Below are 18,070 nucleotides of genomic sequence, written 5' to 3'. Positions count from 1 at the left end.
GCTTAGCAAATCTCTTCCAATATAGAGAAAGCTTACCACCCGGCAGCCAGATGTGGCAGGACGTTTGTATGGGTACACAAAGAGCATTTCTTATCATGGTGGAACAGCTTGCAGAAAAAATGCCATATAGCCAAATGAACATCTGACAATTGGAAGCATACCACACTTTTAATGGTGTAGAATAAGTAATAGTTACACTTCCATCTAAAGTTTCCTTCCTTCAGTTCTGCCATGGCACAAAAGAAAGAGAAACGCCATACTGGATCCGTCAAATGACGGAAGCCTGACTGAACCCGTTGTAGTCTTTTTAGGTTCCGCCAAGTTTCCAGTTTTTGATGGAAATCGTGAAGCAAATGCCCTAACAGACATGTGAACTGACTGCAAATGAAACAGACACAACAAATAAAGGTGACCGAACAGAAACAGGGGAACTGGACAGCGCCTCTTGTGGATAGTCGGTGAAACGTAAACCTGGGGTAGTTTACAGCGAGAAGCACTAAGACAAGCGCAAAGAAAGTGTGGCGGTCACAGTTGGGAGGGGGGGGGCCCTGGCCCAATCCCAATGAGAGCATGCATGGAGAAAGGCTGGGGGATAAGATCCGCAGAAGTTGTGATAATAAAGTTGTTGTGAAAATAAAGAGAAAAAAAGTGGCTGCTGTGCTTAGGGTGACCCATATGGTACCAAATATGACTGCCAGTAGGGAAACTGTAGGTGTGTGGTCTGGTATAGTCCGTAGGACGTGGTAGATGGTAACAGAGTCCTCTGTGGTGAAATAAATCTAGAAATTTATTAAACAGAGTTCCAGTGGACAGTGCAACGCATTTCGGTGCTTGAGCGCTCCTTTATCAAGCACAAGATAACTAAGAGGCGCTCTCCGCTCTGCCGCACGTCTCCTCTGCAGCTTTGGAGCTTGTCTTCAGTTTCCAGTTTTCCAGCATGTTTGACGGAAATCATGAAGGAAATGCCCTAACGGAAATGTGAACTAAGTACAAATGAAACAAAGACACAACAAATGAAGGTGACCGAGAGGGGGAAGAAGATGAAAGGGTTGAAATCCGAGAGAGAGGTGATGTCCAGAAATTTACTGTTGGTCGAAGAGAACTAGTCAAGTATGTACCGCATCCAAATATTCTTCCCACCAGTCTAAATTGAGATTGAAGTTCTCTATTGAGGCTGTAAGGTATTCCATGCAACAGACCTCTGTGATTGGAGCTTGTGCATAGAAGATGCAATGATATGTTTTGTGGAAACTTAGTGTGAAGCATTAACACGTTTTGCTATGCTTGGTATATACAACAATATTGAGCAGGTAACTAAGTGCACCCCTAGGAAGAATAGTGCCTGTGCTTTGAAATAGGAGGGCCTTGATTATGTTTCACATTGAACAAGAAATTATAATGGGGCTATCCCAAAGTGTGTAGACTTGTCTCCATTGCCCCCTGGCATCTCCAGCATGGGCTTGGAACAGATGGGAAAAGTTTATACACAAGATCTGGTATGTAATATCGGTGCAGAAGTATTTTCTAATGACTCTCTTCAGAAGATGTACAAAGAGAACTTTTAACCATCTGGGGACAAATAACTTACTATAAGGAGGGCAGGATGGAGGGGAAGCTATACAAGTGTGCCTTGCATTTGATCATGTAGAAAGGCTTGGGGTATGAGGCATGGAGAGAGAGATTTGTGTGTGTGTGTGTGTGTGTGTGTGTGTATATATATACTCTATAGTATAAAAAAAACAAGCAGGCAGCTAGATATGCAAATGGTTTAGAGTCGTGGAGTGATTAGATGGACGGTCTTGCCACACAAGGCCCCAAAAGTCGCTCCCTTGTCCTTTTAAAAATTTTTCAGAGGCTCCTTGTGTGTAGTGACCTCTTCTTCCGCTTGTGTAGAGCTTGTTGACCACAAGACGCCTCTACGACACACCCAGTTAACAGTTTGAGAGGAATGCAAGAAGCTGGATGGTCATATCGACGAATTGCGGCCACCTGGGCCGTTCTGATCAGACGGTTAAGAGGTGTTGGGACCAGTGGATGGGTGAGGGCACACAAGGTGACCGGGCTCAGGACGCCCTCGACAGACCACCAGTAGAGAAGCTTGTCTGACAAGCACAAGCAGCTCCAACAGTTTCATTCTCCACCATCCAGAGACTGGTTGGCACCATCATTACAGGACCTGTGTCTGTCAGAACTATTTCCAGGTGCTTGGCTGAAAGACCTTTGCTCTCACTGTACCCATCATGTATCTCTGACACCCACCATCTCCCAAGTTTTTGTAGTGCTGAGCAAGGAATGATAATTCGTTCTTCTTGTTTGATATCCAGTTTATGGATGCAGAAAAGTGACTGTAAATGGAGTCGGGCGAGCAAGAGTGATCCCCAGTCCGCTGTCTCCATTGACACAGCTATGCTTATTCCTGTGCAAAAGCAGGGGTTTAACCTTGTTCTCAAAGGGGCCGGCGGCAGCAGCGCCGGTCCCATTGATAACAGTGGCAAACATTGCGATCTCTTTCCATGACTGTTACAGCCGCGGTAGGGATGAAGGGATTTTCCCCGCAGAGCTGCTAGGTTGTCTGCAGATGAAAACTCCTCGCCTCCAGGGGTTTTCAATGGTGCTGGGGGGCAGCGACGCCGGCCCGTTTGAAATTAATGGGAGAAGATCACGATCCCCTGGTGCGGCTGTGACAGCTGCAGCAGGAGATTCCTTCAGCCCTGTAGGGATGTGAGGCTGTTTCCATGTGAAAACTTCTCGCATTCAGGGGTTTTCGGAAAAATTGTGAGGGCGATATTGGGACGTCAATTACAGCCCGAAATGATCTCTCCAGTGAGCAGGAGCCATTATTACTCCCAATACACATTAAACCTCGGTGCTTTGTATGCCCTTGCATTGCCTCCGTGTTATCGCCACCTTGTGTTTATTAATAGCCGCTGTAATCTGTGCTCTCAAACACGCATAAAATGGTGCCACACTGAAAGGTGGGTAGAGGCCTCCCTGGCACAGCTAAACAATTCCTTTTACAAGTATGATAAACAGCTTTATAAAATACATCAACATGTGGAAAGCTCCTTCCCCGAGGTCAGTGTGCCAGGACTGTTCATGTGAAAGGATTGGGTTTTGAAAGCGGTACGTATGGATGTTCTTATGGTGATAGTGACAGCTCTGTTTTCATATACTGGGAAATATTTTTTTTTATTTTTTTTTATTTATTTATTTATTTTTTGCACTTTTTCTCACTATGAATTCATTGACCTGACTGACTATAAATTGACCTACCTCCCTCATTCATGTGCATGGAGGCTGCTGACAGAGATCAATCCTTTAAGCTAGACATGATTTGCCCACAGTTTGAAAAAGTTTATTTTCCCCAGTTGAGACCTTTTAAAGGGGGTGTCCAAGTTATTCAAACTGCATGCAAAGAGGTCCCCCATGGTGAAAAATAACAGAGCAGCTCCTACTAGCCACTCCCCGATCTTCCCCCACCGACTGCTTCTGACTCCGCTGTGCAGTTTTGTTTATTAGTCTGTTATGGCTCTTGGCAATTATTGCTGAGCACTGTCATTCAAAATCCACCCCACAGGTCAATTTATGCAGTAGATTTTTTTTCCACAGCATGTGGATGAGTTTTAGTAAAAATCTAAATCTACAATGCTGCTACTGTAAAATCTGTAGTATTCACTATGACCTAAGTGGTTGTCTTACCTTCATAAGATCAGTGCACCAGCCCATGCAAGAGCCAATGAAAGTGAGCTGCAAGGAATAGAAGAGGCTGCCAGGCTCATCTGGCACAACGTATCTTCTGTTAACATGTATAGCTCAATAGGAAAATTCCAGCCTGGCTAAAAGGACAAGTTGGGGTCCAATAGCCAAATAGACTGCTTATGACCAGTTGTATGGGGCAAATGTAGTTCTCAGGGCTACCATAGCCTAGCAGATCACTGAACACACAATTTTTAAATGTTAACCTATTAACAAGTGTTCCCCAACTCCAGTCCTCAGGGACCGCCAACAGGTCATGTTTTCAGGATCTCCTCAGTAGTGCACAGGTGATGTAATTATTGTCGGTGCCTCAGACATTGCCACAGGAGTTCTTACCATAGGATATCCTGAAAACATGACCTGTTGGTGGTCCCTGAGGACTGAACAAGGGAAACGCTGTATTAACGGTTTACCTCAGTTGTTTCCATATATATGTCTCGGGCTATGTTTGCATCTGCATTCAGAGGTCCTGTCGCAGAAGCAGCCTAAAATGTCGGAAGAAATAGTCCTACATGATGGCCTTTTTTTTGTTCAGTAAAATGCCAGACGAAAACCAAACGGACCTCATTATAGTCAATGTAGTCTGTTCAGTGCCATTCAGTTCTGTCATAAGACAAATCTGTTTGGCTAGGGGATTCCTTTTTCTGGAACCGGAAAAGGGAATTCCCGAATGCAGGAGTAAACATAACTCAACTTTTTAAAGCACTTTACAGATGTTCTGTGGCCCCAATGCCACCTAGACGACCTAAGACCATGCATCTTCTCTGCAGTGGAACCGATAACTGAGGGGATGCTGGGACTCGTCTGGGCAGAACTAGATACTGACTCTACATCTGATGTGTCACCAATGGCACCCACATAGAACATCTGTAAGGGGCATTAAAAACTGGAAGAGTTCTTCAACCTTTTTCATGTCATTCTGGCTGTTGTATGACCGTTCATGTATGAATAAATCAGCTTTTGGCCAAATGCCCACGGACAGATTATCGCTGCGAATATCGTGGTCAGACACCCATCGCAATTTTTGCAGCAATGTCCGTCCATAGAGATGCTGTGTAAAACAATTCTCCCCTGCCCACGAGCGGAAATCTGCTGTGATTTTTTTTTTTTTTTCCCCCGCTCGTGTGGGGAGAATCGTAGCATATTCTAATGACGTGTATCAGATTTAATGCCAGTTCTGAGTGGTATGGGGTATGTATAGAAAATGTATTGCCTAGCTCTGTCTGATGATCCACAAGTGTTGCACTGCTTTCCCCACCCCCTTTTTATCTCTGAAATGCAGATATTTCACATTTTGTTTCCATGTTCAGGCTTGTCTCAGAGCGAACCGTGATGAAGCCTATGAGTAGGTGACTAGGTACTGAGGGTGCGTGATTGCCGGCCGGCCACCTCATTTGCTGCATTCACTGTAAGGGCAGGAGGCTGCTGCTGTCTTAGATTTTTATTCTTTGCTGCAAGTAGATTCTTGTTCCACATGGTGCGTGTGTGTTTTGTTTTTTGTTTTTTCTTCTTTCTTTGGCCTCTTTTACATAAAACGAATATAGCCTGGACTTCCTTTTTTTTTGTTTTGTTTTGTTTTTCAGCACATTTTCTGCAAACTGTAAAAAATGAAATGTGTCCATTAAACACACTGGTTTGGGTTTAATGATTATTGCAGCATTTATTTTTTTTGAACTTGTTACTGTACATTCTACTGTCTATTGTTCCTCGTCATCGGCCATTTCAAGCTGGGGGGAGATTGTGGTGTTTTTCAATGGGACGATTAGCACAGTATTCACGGCTTGTTGTGCTGCATAACCAGTCCAGCCTAGTATTGTAATTCATATCAGCCAGCTGCCAACAGCTGAATGTTATCAGCCTGGTATTAGCCTTAACGCTTTAAAAATGGGGCCTAATGAGGAATCTACTTGAACAAAATAAAGAGGCCCAATGTCTGATATGACTTGGATTTCACTTAGGGCTCATGTCCACGGGCAAAATATGATTTAAGATCCGCAGCGGATCTCCCGCATGCGGATCCGCACCCCATAGGGATGCATTGACCACCCGCGGGTAGATAAATACCCGCGGATCGTCAATAAAAGGGATTTTAAAAAAAATGGAGCATGGAAAAATCTGGACCATGCTCCATTTTCGTGCGGGTCTCCCGCGGGGACGGCTCCCGCGGGCTTCTATTGAAGCCTATGGAAGCCGTCCGGATCCGCGGGAGACCTAAAATAGGAATTTAAAGTATTTACCTATCCGGCGCGGGCGGGGAATGTCAGCTGTTCCTCACGGCCGCATCTTCCTTGCTTCGGCTCGGCGGATGTGCCCGGCGCATGCGCGCGGCACGTCGACGACGTGCCGGCGACGTGCCGCCGGCGTCAGGAATTCATCCGCCGGCCGAAAATGAAGATCCGGCCGTGAGGAACAGCTGACATTCCCCGCCCGCGCCGGATAGGTAAATGTTTTTAAATTGCTATTTTCGGCGCTCATGTCCGCGGGGCAGGAGGGACCCGCTGCAGATTCTCCATGTAGAATCTGCAGCGGATCTGATTTTCCCCGTGGACATGAGGCCTTACAGGACACCTATCTAGATGGTATGCAGAGATCCCCTCAATTCCAATTTGCATTGTAGATTTCTTTGCGAATTCCATGTCAAATCCAACAATCTGTATACAATGCATACGAATGATATTTTTGCAACCCTGTTCAATGGAACAAAAAAGGCCGATTGAAAATAAATATAATATATAAGACGCTTATACTCTGTTGTTTGGGAATAGCTGTGCCTGCACTGGAGAGAACAATGCAGGCACAGCCGGAGCGCCCTCTTCTGATAAGCAGTGAAGACTGATGTCTCAGCCCTGGCTTCACCTAGAAGAGGGGTTTAGTAAGAAAAATGTTCAGAATAGGCTGATAAAACGTATTGCAAAGATTATGGGATCTCCCATCCTGTACATTAAAATAAATAAAAAATGCACCTTTACACATTATAGACCATGCTATATATTTTCCACTAAGATGTACTTCTGACCAATAGAACTTGCTTTGGTTCAGTAAGTGGAACAATCCTACCAATCGTCTCTTTTGTGGTCGAACCCTTCCCTTTACCATAGACACACACGTCTCAGATCAATTGTAAATTGCGTTGTCCTCATAGAGCAGAATTGAGGCCCCTTCAGACATCCATTCTATTATGGAGATAAATTGATTTCTCCATATTCCAGTCTTCGTTCTTTGTGGTGTCCAGTAATTGGACCTTGTCCGGTGGAGGCTCCCGTGTTGTGCACTTGCTCTTGTGTTGCCAGTCCCGATCCGCAGCAGTTGTTCGTGCTTCGCCATCGCTTAGCACCTTTCCAGTTAGAGAGCTCTCAGCCATCAATGGTTTCCAGGCAACGATGACGAAGGCTGTAATTGAGTTTGACTGTGTATTGTGTGTTATTTACTGGGATAACCTGCCCCCACCTCCTGTCTGCTGCTTGTTGCACTGGGTGACGATGATACATTGGTACTCATTAGCAAGCAGGAAAGGGCAGGATAAGCCGTTGCCAGACAAGCGGTGCCAAAAAGAATCCTTGTAGAAAGTTCTAAACATTGCTGCTCCGCAGGAGATCTGCAGGACATACAGTTCTGTCTCGGTTGCTTTGTAGATTTATCGAGCCAGCCGTGTCCATGGGAACATTCTGGTTTACACTCGGAGGATGAAAACCTGTACACCCCTAAGACTGTATTCGGACTGCATGGTAGAGGTGTGGTTCAACATCTGCAGTTTTACCTCAATGTTGCAAGTGGGACTTACTATATAGACAAGGGTTATTTGGCTATGAGACAACATTCCCTGTATACAACCAACTGTGCTAATATAACAATATCAGCTGTACTTAACCATCTTCTGCCTTGCAAACCAGCACTGTAGCCCTGCCGTCCACCCAGTGGAGTTTGAAGATGTCATTGGATATCGCATGATCGCTGCAGCGTCCCCATTCTCAACTCCTGGCATCATGGCTGTTGGGGCATAGGCATATCATAGGTCAGAGTTCCCTGGTCCCCCCTCCTCCATGTCACGCTCCTCTATAGCCTAGAACAGAGTGGCGCTGAATCAGATTGTCTCCCTTTCTGGCATACATTCTGCCCGTAATACTACATTTCCCCTGCTGGGGAATTGTCGGGCTGGACACTGCTTTCCCCAGCAATGTCAGTTGTCTGGGGTGCTAAGAGTGATCTCTGCTGAATGCCCTAGGGCCCACATTCTCAAGGGGTTGTACAATGCCCTTTAAAGGAGATGTCCCGAGGCAGCAAGTGGGTCTATACACTTCTGTATGGCCATAATAATGCACTTTGTAATATACATTGTGCATTAATTATGAGCCATACAGAAGTTATAAAAAGTTTTTTACTTACCTGCTCCGTTGCTAGCGTCCTCGTCTCCATGGTGCCGACTAATTTTTGGCCTCCGATGGCCAAATTAGCCGCGCTTGCGCAGTCCGGGTCTTCTGCTGTTCTCTATGGGGCTCCGTGTAGCTCCGCCCCGTCACGTGCCGATTCCAGCCAATCAGGAGGCTGGAATCGGCAGTGGACCGCACAGAAGAGCTGCGGTCCACGAAGATAGAGGATCCCGGCGGCCATCTTCAGCGGTAAGTATTGAAGTCACCGGACCGCCGGGATTCAGGTAAGCGCTGTGCGGGGGGTTTTTTTAACCCCTGCATCGGGGTTGTCTCGCGCCGAACGGGGGGGGGGTTTAAAAAAAAAAAAACCCGTTTCGGCGCGGGACATCTCCTTTAATCTAAGTATCCCCTGATACTCATCATAGCTGAGAGTTTGCAAGTTGCAACTATTGTGTCCAGTTTAGACTCCTTATTGATACATTGTAACAAACAATCAGGACAGGACAATGCAACTGCTCTTAGAATTTCAAGACTGTTCACATGCCTGAGTATTCCCCTTTACATCTCACTGTTTAGCTATACAGTGGTATATGTCACCCATTGTCCATAAAGTAAAATAAGTAGACTATATGTGGTATACATTTGGGGGTTCCCCTCCACTGTATAAGAAATTGCAGCCTGCTGAGTTTTCCCATACAGTAAATTGCAAATGCATGCCATGCTGACAGAGGCCAAAAGTACATTCTTTTACTCTCCAGGTGAATAGGGTCCTATGGCTATGCTTGGCATGCATATTGGGAGGAATGCTGATGCATATGCAGAGTGTTTACTAATGTGATTTTAGGCAAAGGGCACATGGCGTGTCGGCTCTGCTTCAGAAAACTGCTCTATGTTTCGCATGGTTTGCAAATTGATAATGGCTGTGCTGTTTTAAGGTAAAATTGTCATTTATCTGCAAAAGTATTTTTCACAGCCCTGTGCATCACTTGCTGACCCCGTTGATGCTCACAGTCTGAGTTCCGTATTAGTATGTTTTTGGAGTGCACAAGGAAACCCACGCAAACAGAGGGAGAACGTATAAACCCCATGCTGATGTTGGCCTTGGTGGGATTTGAACCTAGGACTCCAGCTCTACAAGGCAGCAGTGCTAAGCACTGTTTTAAGGCCCATTTACACACAGCGATTATAACTCAAAATTTGTTAAAATGATGGCTTTTGAGCGATAATCGTTGTGTGTAAATGCTACCATTGTGCACTTTTCATCTGAATGATGTTTTTTAGGTGAGCTTAAAAACCATCCTTCACACCGCATGCTGTGTTCTCCATGGAAGCAGGAGATTACATTGTATTCTCTTAGCAGCACATGTCTGAACAATTGCAGAGCTCAGACCACCTGCTGAGCAGTTCCTAGAGGCTCATTTGCACGCAAATTAAGCTGATAAAGTACTAGTGGGCACTAGTACCCATTAGTACTTTATGCAAAACTATCACTAATCTGTCAATTGTTAGAAAGATTGTTTTTGCATGTATATGGGCCTTAAAGACCCATTTACACAGGACGAATGTCCAGCAAAAGATGCCCGACACTCGTCGCCACATGTACTCGCCCCTGTGCTGTCACACAGGAGGGGGCCAGGTGGCTGTAGGAGAGCGAAGAAAGAAATCTCCAGCCTCTACACTGCTAGCCAACGATACTCGCTCCTGTGCAGTAGCACGTGAGCGAGTACATGCGGGGACGAGTGTCGGGCATAGTTTGTCCAACATTCAACCTGTGTAAATGGGGCTTTAGTGATGGGCCTATTTTGTGCCTTAGTGACTAAGCTAATTTCCTTATCTCTTTTTTTTTTTTTTCATTGTCTTATTGAAAGAGCCTGAACTTTAACTTTTTTTCATAAAAAAATAAAGGCTGTAGCTTTTTAATAGCACTATTTTGGTGTACACATAATTGTAAAACCTTTTTTTTACATTTTTTTTTTTTTTCTCTTTTGGGGAGTTGGGTGGTGGTTGATGTAAAAATAAGATAAAAATGAAATTCCACCATTTGCTTTTTAGGTTTTGTTTTATTGGTGTTCACAATTACGTTATTTTCCGGATGAGCACAATTATGGCGATACAAAGTTCATATAGTTTTTTTTTTTTTTTACTATTGCACACTAAGGCACACACGTTTCTCTGTTGCTGCATTACAAGACCCATAGTATTCTTACTTATCAACAAAGTAGTGTAATAGCTTTCTCATTTTATTTTTGAATGGCAACGTTTTTTAGGTTTTTAGTTGTTTTTTTTTTTTTTTTTTGACAGTTTACTTTTTTTTTTTTTTTTTTTAAAACAATATTTTTTAGGTTCTTAAGAGGGCTTGAATATACGATCCTTCAATGGCTAGCATAGAATACTTCATCATTACTACTTTAGAGGATTTTACTACGTCTAGAGGAAAGAATGTTTCTACACGCACATAGAAGAGAGTTCTTTACTGTAAGAGCAGTGAGACTGTGGAACTCTCTGCCTGAGGACGTGGTGATTGCAAATTCAATTAACAAGTTTAAGAGGGGCTGGATGTCTGCCTTGAGCATTATATTATTAAATGTTATATCACTGATTACTTCAAAACGGTCAGGGATTATTTCAATTGCTAGATTGGAGTTGGGGAGTACCCTCCCTCTGGCACCGACTTGCGATTGCTTGCAAGGGGTTAAACTGTCAAAAGGACGTTTCATTGCTCTGTGTTGGGTTAATCTTATGTTTCCATAACCAGATGTATGTGCAGGTTTAAGGCCCCTTAGTGACTGCCGTAAAGAGGCATATGGGATACTAGTGGATTAATGGCATATTAATTGCTGCATGATTTTCTAGCGAACTGTATTCTTACTAACAAAACTGTATACTAGCAGACTGTCGGCAGACGCTGCCCTAGTTTTCCCTGCTTGCCTGCTGCTCCTTACAGCCTTGGGGTATAATCATGTAGCGGATTTGCAAATTTTCCACAACAGCAAATCCGCCACAGAGAATCTAAGTGAAATATGACCAATTGGTGGGGATTTTTGTAAGGATTTCAACCCCCTCATTTGGAACAGTGGAATCTGCAGTGAAAATACGTGGCATAAATTAATAGGCTGCGGATTTTAAAATCCGCACCGCGTGGCAGTTCAGTTCTGTTGCAAATACTAAGTTTATACTGTAAATGTAGCAGACTTTGTGTGGAAATGCCACAATTTTGTGGAAGTAGCCTTAGGGCCCTGTTATGAGCGCCGCTGATTGCAATGCCAAGTATAAACGGCAGGACTAGTACAGGTGCCGGCCACAATCAGCAGGATTTGGCCTTCTTTCAGGGCAGAGCACCCTTCCTGTAACTTGCAGAGGATTGTCTAGATTGGATACATTAGGAGTACCTCCTCCCCTCTGAGCAAGGGTCTGCCATGGGCAACCCTTCAATTCCAGAATGGGGTAATTGCTAGGCAGTGTGTTTATGGCCGGCATGCCTCAGCATCTTCTTATTTATGAAGTTCTTCCTATACTGTGGGATACGTGAATCCGTTGCGGATACAATCATTGCTGCAGCCTGCAGAAAATACTTGCTGCATTAGTTATTTCCATACCACAGAGAACCACACAGTTGGCATTCCTGGCAGCTGAAACTAGTTTCTAGTTGCTGTTTGTCCTGGATCTGCGGCCAGTTTACTGATCTCCACTTCCGCACATACTTTCATTTGAGGCTTTGTATCCCATAGCAGCCACATAAATGACTCGCCTCTTCAGAAGTGTCTGTTTGCCCACAGAAATGGGAACAGTAAACGCTAACATTTTAGTTTTCAAGCTATTTTAACAGGTTTTCGACTTGATACATAAACATTCCGTGCCCGGATCTCATGCATGTTGGATGCTGTATTGACTTACATTGCCCCAGCCTGCAGTTGTCTCCTGAGATGAACTCTCGGGAGCCTAATTGACATAACATGTATTAGAGATGTAGAGCACATTCAGTACTTGGAAAAATTAGCCTTTTTAAAAGTTTACTATCCCTTTTAAGCCACTTCAATCCACCAGAACAGATGCTGCTCTTAATAATGTAGTGATGGTGTGTAGCTAGAGAAGGCAAAAGATTTGAACTAGACATTATCCACATGGAAGCCTCGCAGTGAGAGATACCTGTGCAGTCTGGATGTACGCAGAACGGACACTTCATTAGAGACCCCCGTAGTTGTTCACTTGACTTTCTTAGGACTTCCGAAATGCCATAGATTCCGCTGGGTCATGAAAACCTACTACAGGAATGTTGGCCCATATGGACAAGATAGCTTCTTCTGCTTGCCTCAGATTAGATGTAGGTACTGACATTCACAAAACTTGGGCCAAATTCTGCCCCTCCCATCAGCATGGTGCAAAGGAAATCTGCATTCATCTAAACAGCTGATTTTTTTTTTTGATTGCCCACTAGTCTGTTTTTGTTTCTGTGACAGCAATGGCACTCAAACTGGTCGTCTGCTGGTATAGCCCATCTGGGCTAATTAACAGGTTGTACATGCGGTCACGTTAGTTGGAACATATGCATTGTATTCTGCAGCAGCTTGCTTGACCGTTCAGTGCCTGTTTGTCGAAACAATTCTAGATTCCTCTTTTTTCACCTTTTTGTCACCAAGTTGTTTACACCCACACGATCCCCTTTTGGTGGGTTGCTTTTCCTTGATTACGCAATTTTCAGTATATTCTTGACATTATTATATGAGAGAGCCCCACAAGGTTGACAGTTTTGGAATACTGTCCCCATGTATTCTAGCACCGTGTATCACTGGAAGTTGCTCAGATCGCTGAGTTTCCCCATTTTAATGTAGGGTTACTCTGAAACTGATTCACAGAAAACTGGCTCACTTGATTTTATTTTGCACTCCAGCATCACATTTCTTTTATATCCATACAGGAAAGCTCCAGTCGTGAAGGCGCAGGGGCGGTCAATAAAGTGACCATTTATTGTATTGTGTTACTGCCCTGTACAGTCAGGGTGGATGGATATACACCTCCTTGGGCTTTTGGTCCATTGCACTTTAGGCAATGTTAATACACTGTAGATTTTCACAAAACTGCAGTGTCCCTTTATAGAGAGCTTGCATGGATCTGATGAGGCTGGTTCACCTATAGCAAACAGAAAAAATCCCCATTGAAAACACAAAGCACCAAGTTTTAGATTTTGGAAACTGTCGTCATATGTTCAGATTGCGTTAATGGCTGCAGTCGCTGCATCACTATTTCGTGTAAACATACCTTATAAAAAGGTCACACATAGTGGAAATGCTGCAGAAAACTCTGAAGGTGAAAATACTGCGGTATTTGCCACAAAGTACTCAAAATTCAAACTGGCCAGGATCCGTTATCTCTGATTGTAGAGCTGTATGATACGGCCGGCTACCCCAAGTGATGTTTCGGGCGCAGGTCCTCGGCTTGCTTCATCACTGTAATAGTACAGCACCTCGCAGGAACTATGTAGATTTCACAGCCTACTTTTTACAGTGCAGGTTGGGGATCTCCTTAGGTTTTCCCCCTATAGAAAATGATGATAAATCATTGGGATGTGATGGGAGTCTGACTGCAGGCTACACACAATCCTCAGAATGAGCAGCCCAAACTGTTTAAAGGATTTGTCCAGAATGAGAAAAATACATCTGCTTACTTTCAGAAACAGTGCGCACTTGTCTTATAGGTTGTATGTGGCAGCACAGCTCTGCCCCGTCCACTTCAGTAGAGCTGTAATGTCTGGCACAACCCATAGGCTGGGTTCACCCAGCGTGGAATTTCCCTGCAGACTTTCTGCACAGAAATTCCGCTTGCAATCTTAAACCTGAGATTAAGCAGCAAAGTTGACAAGATTTGCAAAAGTCTCGTCCACATGCTGCGGACAGTCCGTTGTGGCCAAGCTGCACTGAAACTGACATGCCGGGCGGAATTCAAATCCGCAGCATGTCCATTTTATCGCAGTTTCTGCTGCCGACTCTCTCCCCCTTATGGAAAGCCGCTTTCAAAACTCGCAGGACTTCAGCTGTGGAAATCTCGCAGAATTTCCGTGCGGTCCCACGGCGGACATTTTGCGAGATTTCCGCAGGATTTACACCCCATGTGAACCTAGTCTTAGACTGATGTGATGCTGTTTCTTAAAGCAAGCAGCCATGTTTTATTTTTATAAAGGTAATTGTTCTTCTAGCGATAAGACCTCAACCACTTTGTTTCTGGCATCAGCTGTGGTTTTAGGGGTCAGACCCCTGCCAGCCATACTGTCATAGCATATCCTAGCGCCACAACATAAGAAGATGGAAATGCCTTTTTCTCTAATTTCACAGCCAAGAACTTCGCCAATATGCAGACTTGCATACAAAGAAGACCTCTGCTGCTGTGACATGAGCAAAGCCTGCTATCTCCCCTCGTATCATGTCTTTGAGGGAGCCAATTTTTTGGCAGCTTATTGCTGTACATATGGCCCTTCAGTAAATACCACAAGAAGGTCTGGTGATCCTGGCAGCCACACTTAGTTACCGAAGTATCTTTCAATTTCCCTCATTCTTGCACTAGATGTCCGGCGCCAACTTGTTGAAGGGAACGTTTCCTATTGTTTCAAATTTTTTTCACCAATTTGTGAATCCAGGAATTTGTCCGTCCACTTCCTTCACCGCACTTTCCCAGTAATGCCCTTTGACATTGTATAAATGGACACAGTCACCAGTAGTCGTGAACGATAAGCAGGTGCTGCTCAACAGAGTACATCTTTGTGGCACGTGGAGTCAAACGCCTGTTTGGTGGTTGCATCTCAACATCACGGTCACAGTCCACCTCTTCATTGAGAGCGGTGATGATTCGTCAGGTGTGGGGGGAGACTTAAGAAGATGTCTAAAACAAAAACTGTCTATCGCATGTAGCCACCAATCAAGCTCAGCTTTTATTCCTCACAGTGCTCTTAAAAAAATGAAAGCTGCTCTGATTCGTTTCTACAGATTGCAGTTACTAGTGCTGGCCACTACATGGATCGGGCGATCGTCTTCCACTCCATACCCTGTGTGTTTTTGCCAGTGACATCAGACGCCAAAACGGCTGATCAGCTGGCATCCTGAGAGTCGGACTCTAGCTGTTCAACTATTGATGACTTCTCCTTCAGGCTAGATTATCAAAAACATTTTCTGAAAAACCCTTTAATTTTCCTAGGGGACCATACAAAAAGTTAGTGAGGAATGTTTGGGTTTGCTAGCGAATGACCCTGTAGATGGAACTCTTGAGGAGCTACAAGGTTGGAGTAGGAGAGCAGCACCTGTAGAGTTCTGTGAAGCCGGAGTGACTCACAATAGACCCAAATACAAGAGGATAAAGCTAGCCGCAAGATTTTTCATTCCATTAAATCATTAAAAAAAAACTTTCCAGGAGGCTAAACAGGCGGTGTGCTGATTAAAATCTGTATGGCCTTGAAGGAACGTTCTAAGGGCGGCTTTCTTACTCCACGTGTTTGGTTTTTCTCTCTTCAGATGTGCCCCCAGCTGAGCAGGAGAAGCTGTTCGTTCAGAAGCTGCGGCAGTGTTGCGTCCTCTTCGACTTTGTTTCAGACCCACTGAGTGACCTGAAATGGAAGGAAGTAAAGAGAGCCGCTTTGAGCGAGATGGTGGAGTATATAACCCACAATCGCAATGTCATCACAGAACCGATCTACCCTGAGGTCGTTCACATGGTGAGCTCATAGATTTCAACGTGATCTGAAAAATGTTTGGATGTGTCTTGAGCTACACTATTCTGCACGGAAACCAATTTAAGGAATAGACCGACCAATATCCGCCCTAACCAGTGCTATTATAAATGGTATATTAAGATAAATGGAAAGATCACTGTTAAAGGGGTTGTTCGATTATCAAACAACTTCAGGGGCCTTAAAATAATAAAAATAACAGTGCTTACCCACCCTATGCCGCACGGAGATTCAGCGCCATCGCCACACCATTTGTCCGGTGATTGCTGTGCCAATGCCACAGGAAGTCTCCTGACCGCTGCAGCCGATCAGAGGTTGCAGCATCACTGCCCGTTTTCCTGGCATCAGCGCTGATATCCTGGGCATGGTGATGCCAGGAATTCAGAACAATGACGCTGCAGATTCTGATTGGTTGTTAATGGTGGAAAAGCTGACTTAACATAATGTAAAATAATATATTCATGGCCAATAAGAACACACAACATCCAAAGAAAAACGTGTGAAGCGCCAGCATAAAAAAGCAGTATATTTATTATCTCAACATAAATAAGACAAGGTCAATATAGAAAAATTCCCAAGGGATAACTTCATCCAAAATGGACCAATACACATATCTCATGTCGGTAATACGTAAGACTAAGGCCCAATTATATAAGAAAATGGGCGCGCGCGCGTGTGTGTGTGTGTGTGTGTATGTATGTGTGTGTGTGTGTATGTATGTGTGTATATATATATATATATATATATATATATATATATATATGTGTGTGTGTATATATATAGTATGTATGTATGTGTGTGTGTGTGTGTGTATATGTATATATGTGTGTGTGTGTGTGTATGCATACATACATACATACATACGCGCATGCCAGTTTGTCGTTTTGTCTTCAGATGTCCCAACCTGAATTGCCATTGAGCACCCCAGCACTGCTACAAACAGAAGTCTTAACATAATGTCTGTACTTTTTGTTTCTAGTTTGCAGTGAACATGTTTCGGACATTACCTCCGTCCTCCAACCCAACAGGAGCAGAGTTTGACCCAGAGGAAGACGAGCCAACTCTGGAGGCCGCATGGCCTCACTTGCAGGTATTGGCCTCCAATCTCTCTACTAGACTCCTGAGTCTGTTTCTTAAGGCCAGAGAATAAATTGATTGGAAAGAGGACAGTCGGTCACATTCAGCTACACAGCCTGAGCAAGTTTTGTGCTTGTTTCATTGTGTGAAACTTGTACAAAGATGACCCCTTTTAGGTGACCTTCACTGAGAATATTAGTATGCAATATAGCGCTTCAGCCAGTAGATTTGCTGTATTTTTAGGACTACAAAAGTGTAAGCCTGCTGTTCACTACAGGCAGCCATTGTAGTTCTAGCTTGTCTCTAGTGATCGATGTTCAGTCTCTGGACCCCTGCCTTATTAACAGCATGTTCTAGTAGTATTCCACTATTGTCTATTATCTGACTACCCGTTTAAATTATCTCACTCATGGGGGTTTGCAAATATGAAAATCTATAAAATATCTATAGAAAGGATTATTTCGCTTGGTTAATAACTTTTTGTTTTCTTTCAGCTTGTATATGAATTTTTCTTGAGATTCTTGGAATCTCCTGATTTCCAACCCAATGTAGCAAAGAAATACATTGATCAGAAGTTTGTTCTTCAGGTACGTAGGGTTTTAAAAATATCTTTACCTACTTTTGAACTGTGGTCCCTTTTTGTTTCCTCGTGTTTATTGAATCTGTCTTATTTCCTAGTTATTGGAGCTCTTTGACAGTGAAGACCCAAGAGAGAGAGATTTCCTGAAGACAACTCTTCACCGGATCTATGGGAAGTTTTTAGGCCTCCGGGCTTACATCAGGAAACAAATCAATAATATATTTTATAGGTAGGTTTCAACAAGGACAAGTGAGTTGTCTGAATGTTTAGCAGGTGCTGGGGTGGTTGCAATGCACATTGTTCCTGATTAATAACTTGACCAACTTAAAGGGGTTGTACCAGAATTAACTTTTATCACCGATCCATAGGATTAGTGATTCATGTCTGATTGGTGGGGGTCTCACCAGTGAAACCACCACCAATCCAGTAAACAAAGGGACCCATATCCCCTTCTCCTATACTGCAGGGTTGCTTCCCCATGATGGCAAATTTTAATGGAGCGATGGCAGTGCATGTGCTTCCACTACTCTGTTCATGTCAAAGATAGAAAGGAAATGCCAACAGCACAATCCTCACACC

The 18,070-nt window shown here is 44.0% G+C and overlaps 1 protein-coding gene across 4 annotated transcripts in view; it reads left to right on the top strand.

Moving 5' to 3' along the window:
- PPP2R5C (protein phosphatase 2 regulatory subunit B'gamma) overlaps nt 1-18,070 on the top strand; it is a 72,200-nt gene that overhangs the window by 33,554 nt on the left and 20,576 nt on the right. For all 4 annotated transcript variants that reach the window (XM_066607950.1, XM_066607949.1, XM_066607952.1 and 1 more), the window contains 4 exons: nt 15,620-15,819; nt 16,814-16,924; nt 17,406-17,498; nt 17,590-17,720. In XM_066607950.1, coding sequence (XP_066464047.1) covers nt 15,620-15,819; nt 16,814-16,924; nt 17,406-17,498; nt 17,590-17,720 — 535 coding nt within the window. The remainder of the gene's footprint in view (nt 1-15,619; nt 15,820-16,813; nt 16,925-17,405; nt 17,499-17,589; nt 17,721-18,070) is intronic.

The sequence above is a fragment of the Eleutherodactylus coqui genome, chromosome 6, assembly GCF_035609145.1.
Source record: "Eleutherodactylus coqui strain aEleCoq1 chromosome 6, aEleCoq1.hap1, whole genome shotgun sequence".
Taxonomy (NCBI): domain Eukaryota; kingdom Metazoa; phylum Chordata; class Amphibia; order Anura; family Eleutherodactylidae; genus Eleutherodactylus; species Eleutherodactylus coqui.
The sequence above is the reverse complement of the archived record's forward strand: the minus strand, read 5'-3'. Positions and strand labels throughout refer to the sequence as shown.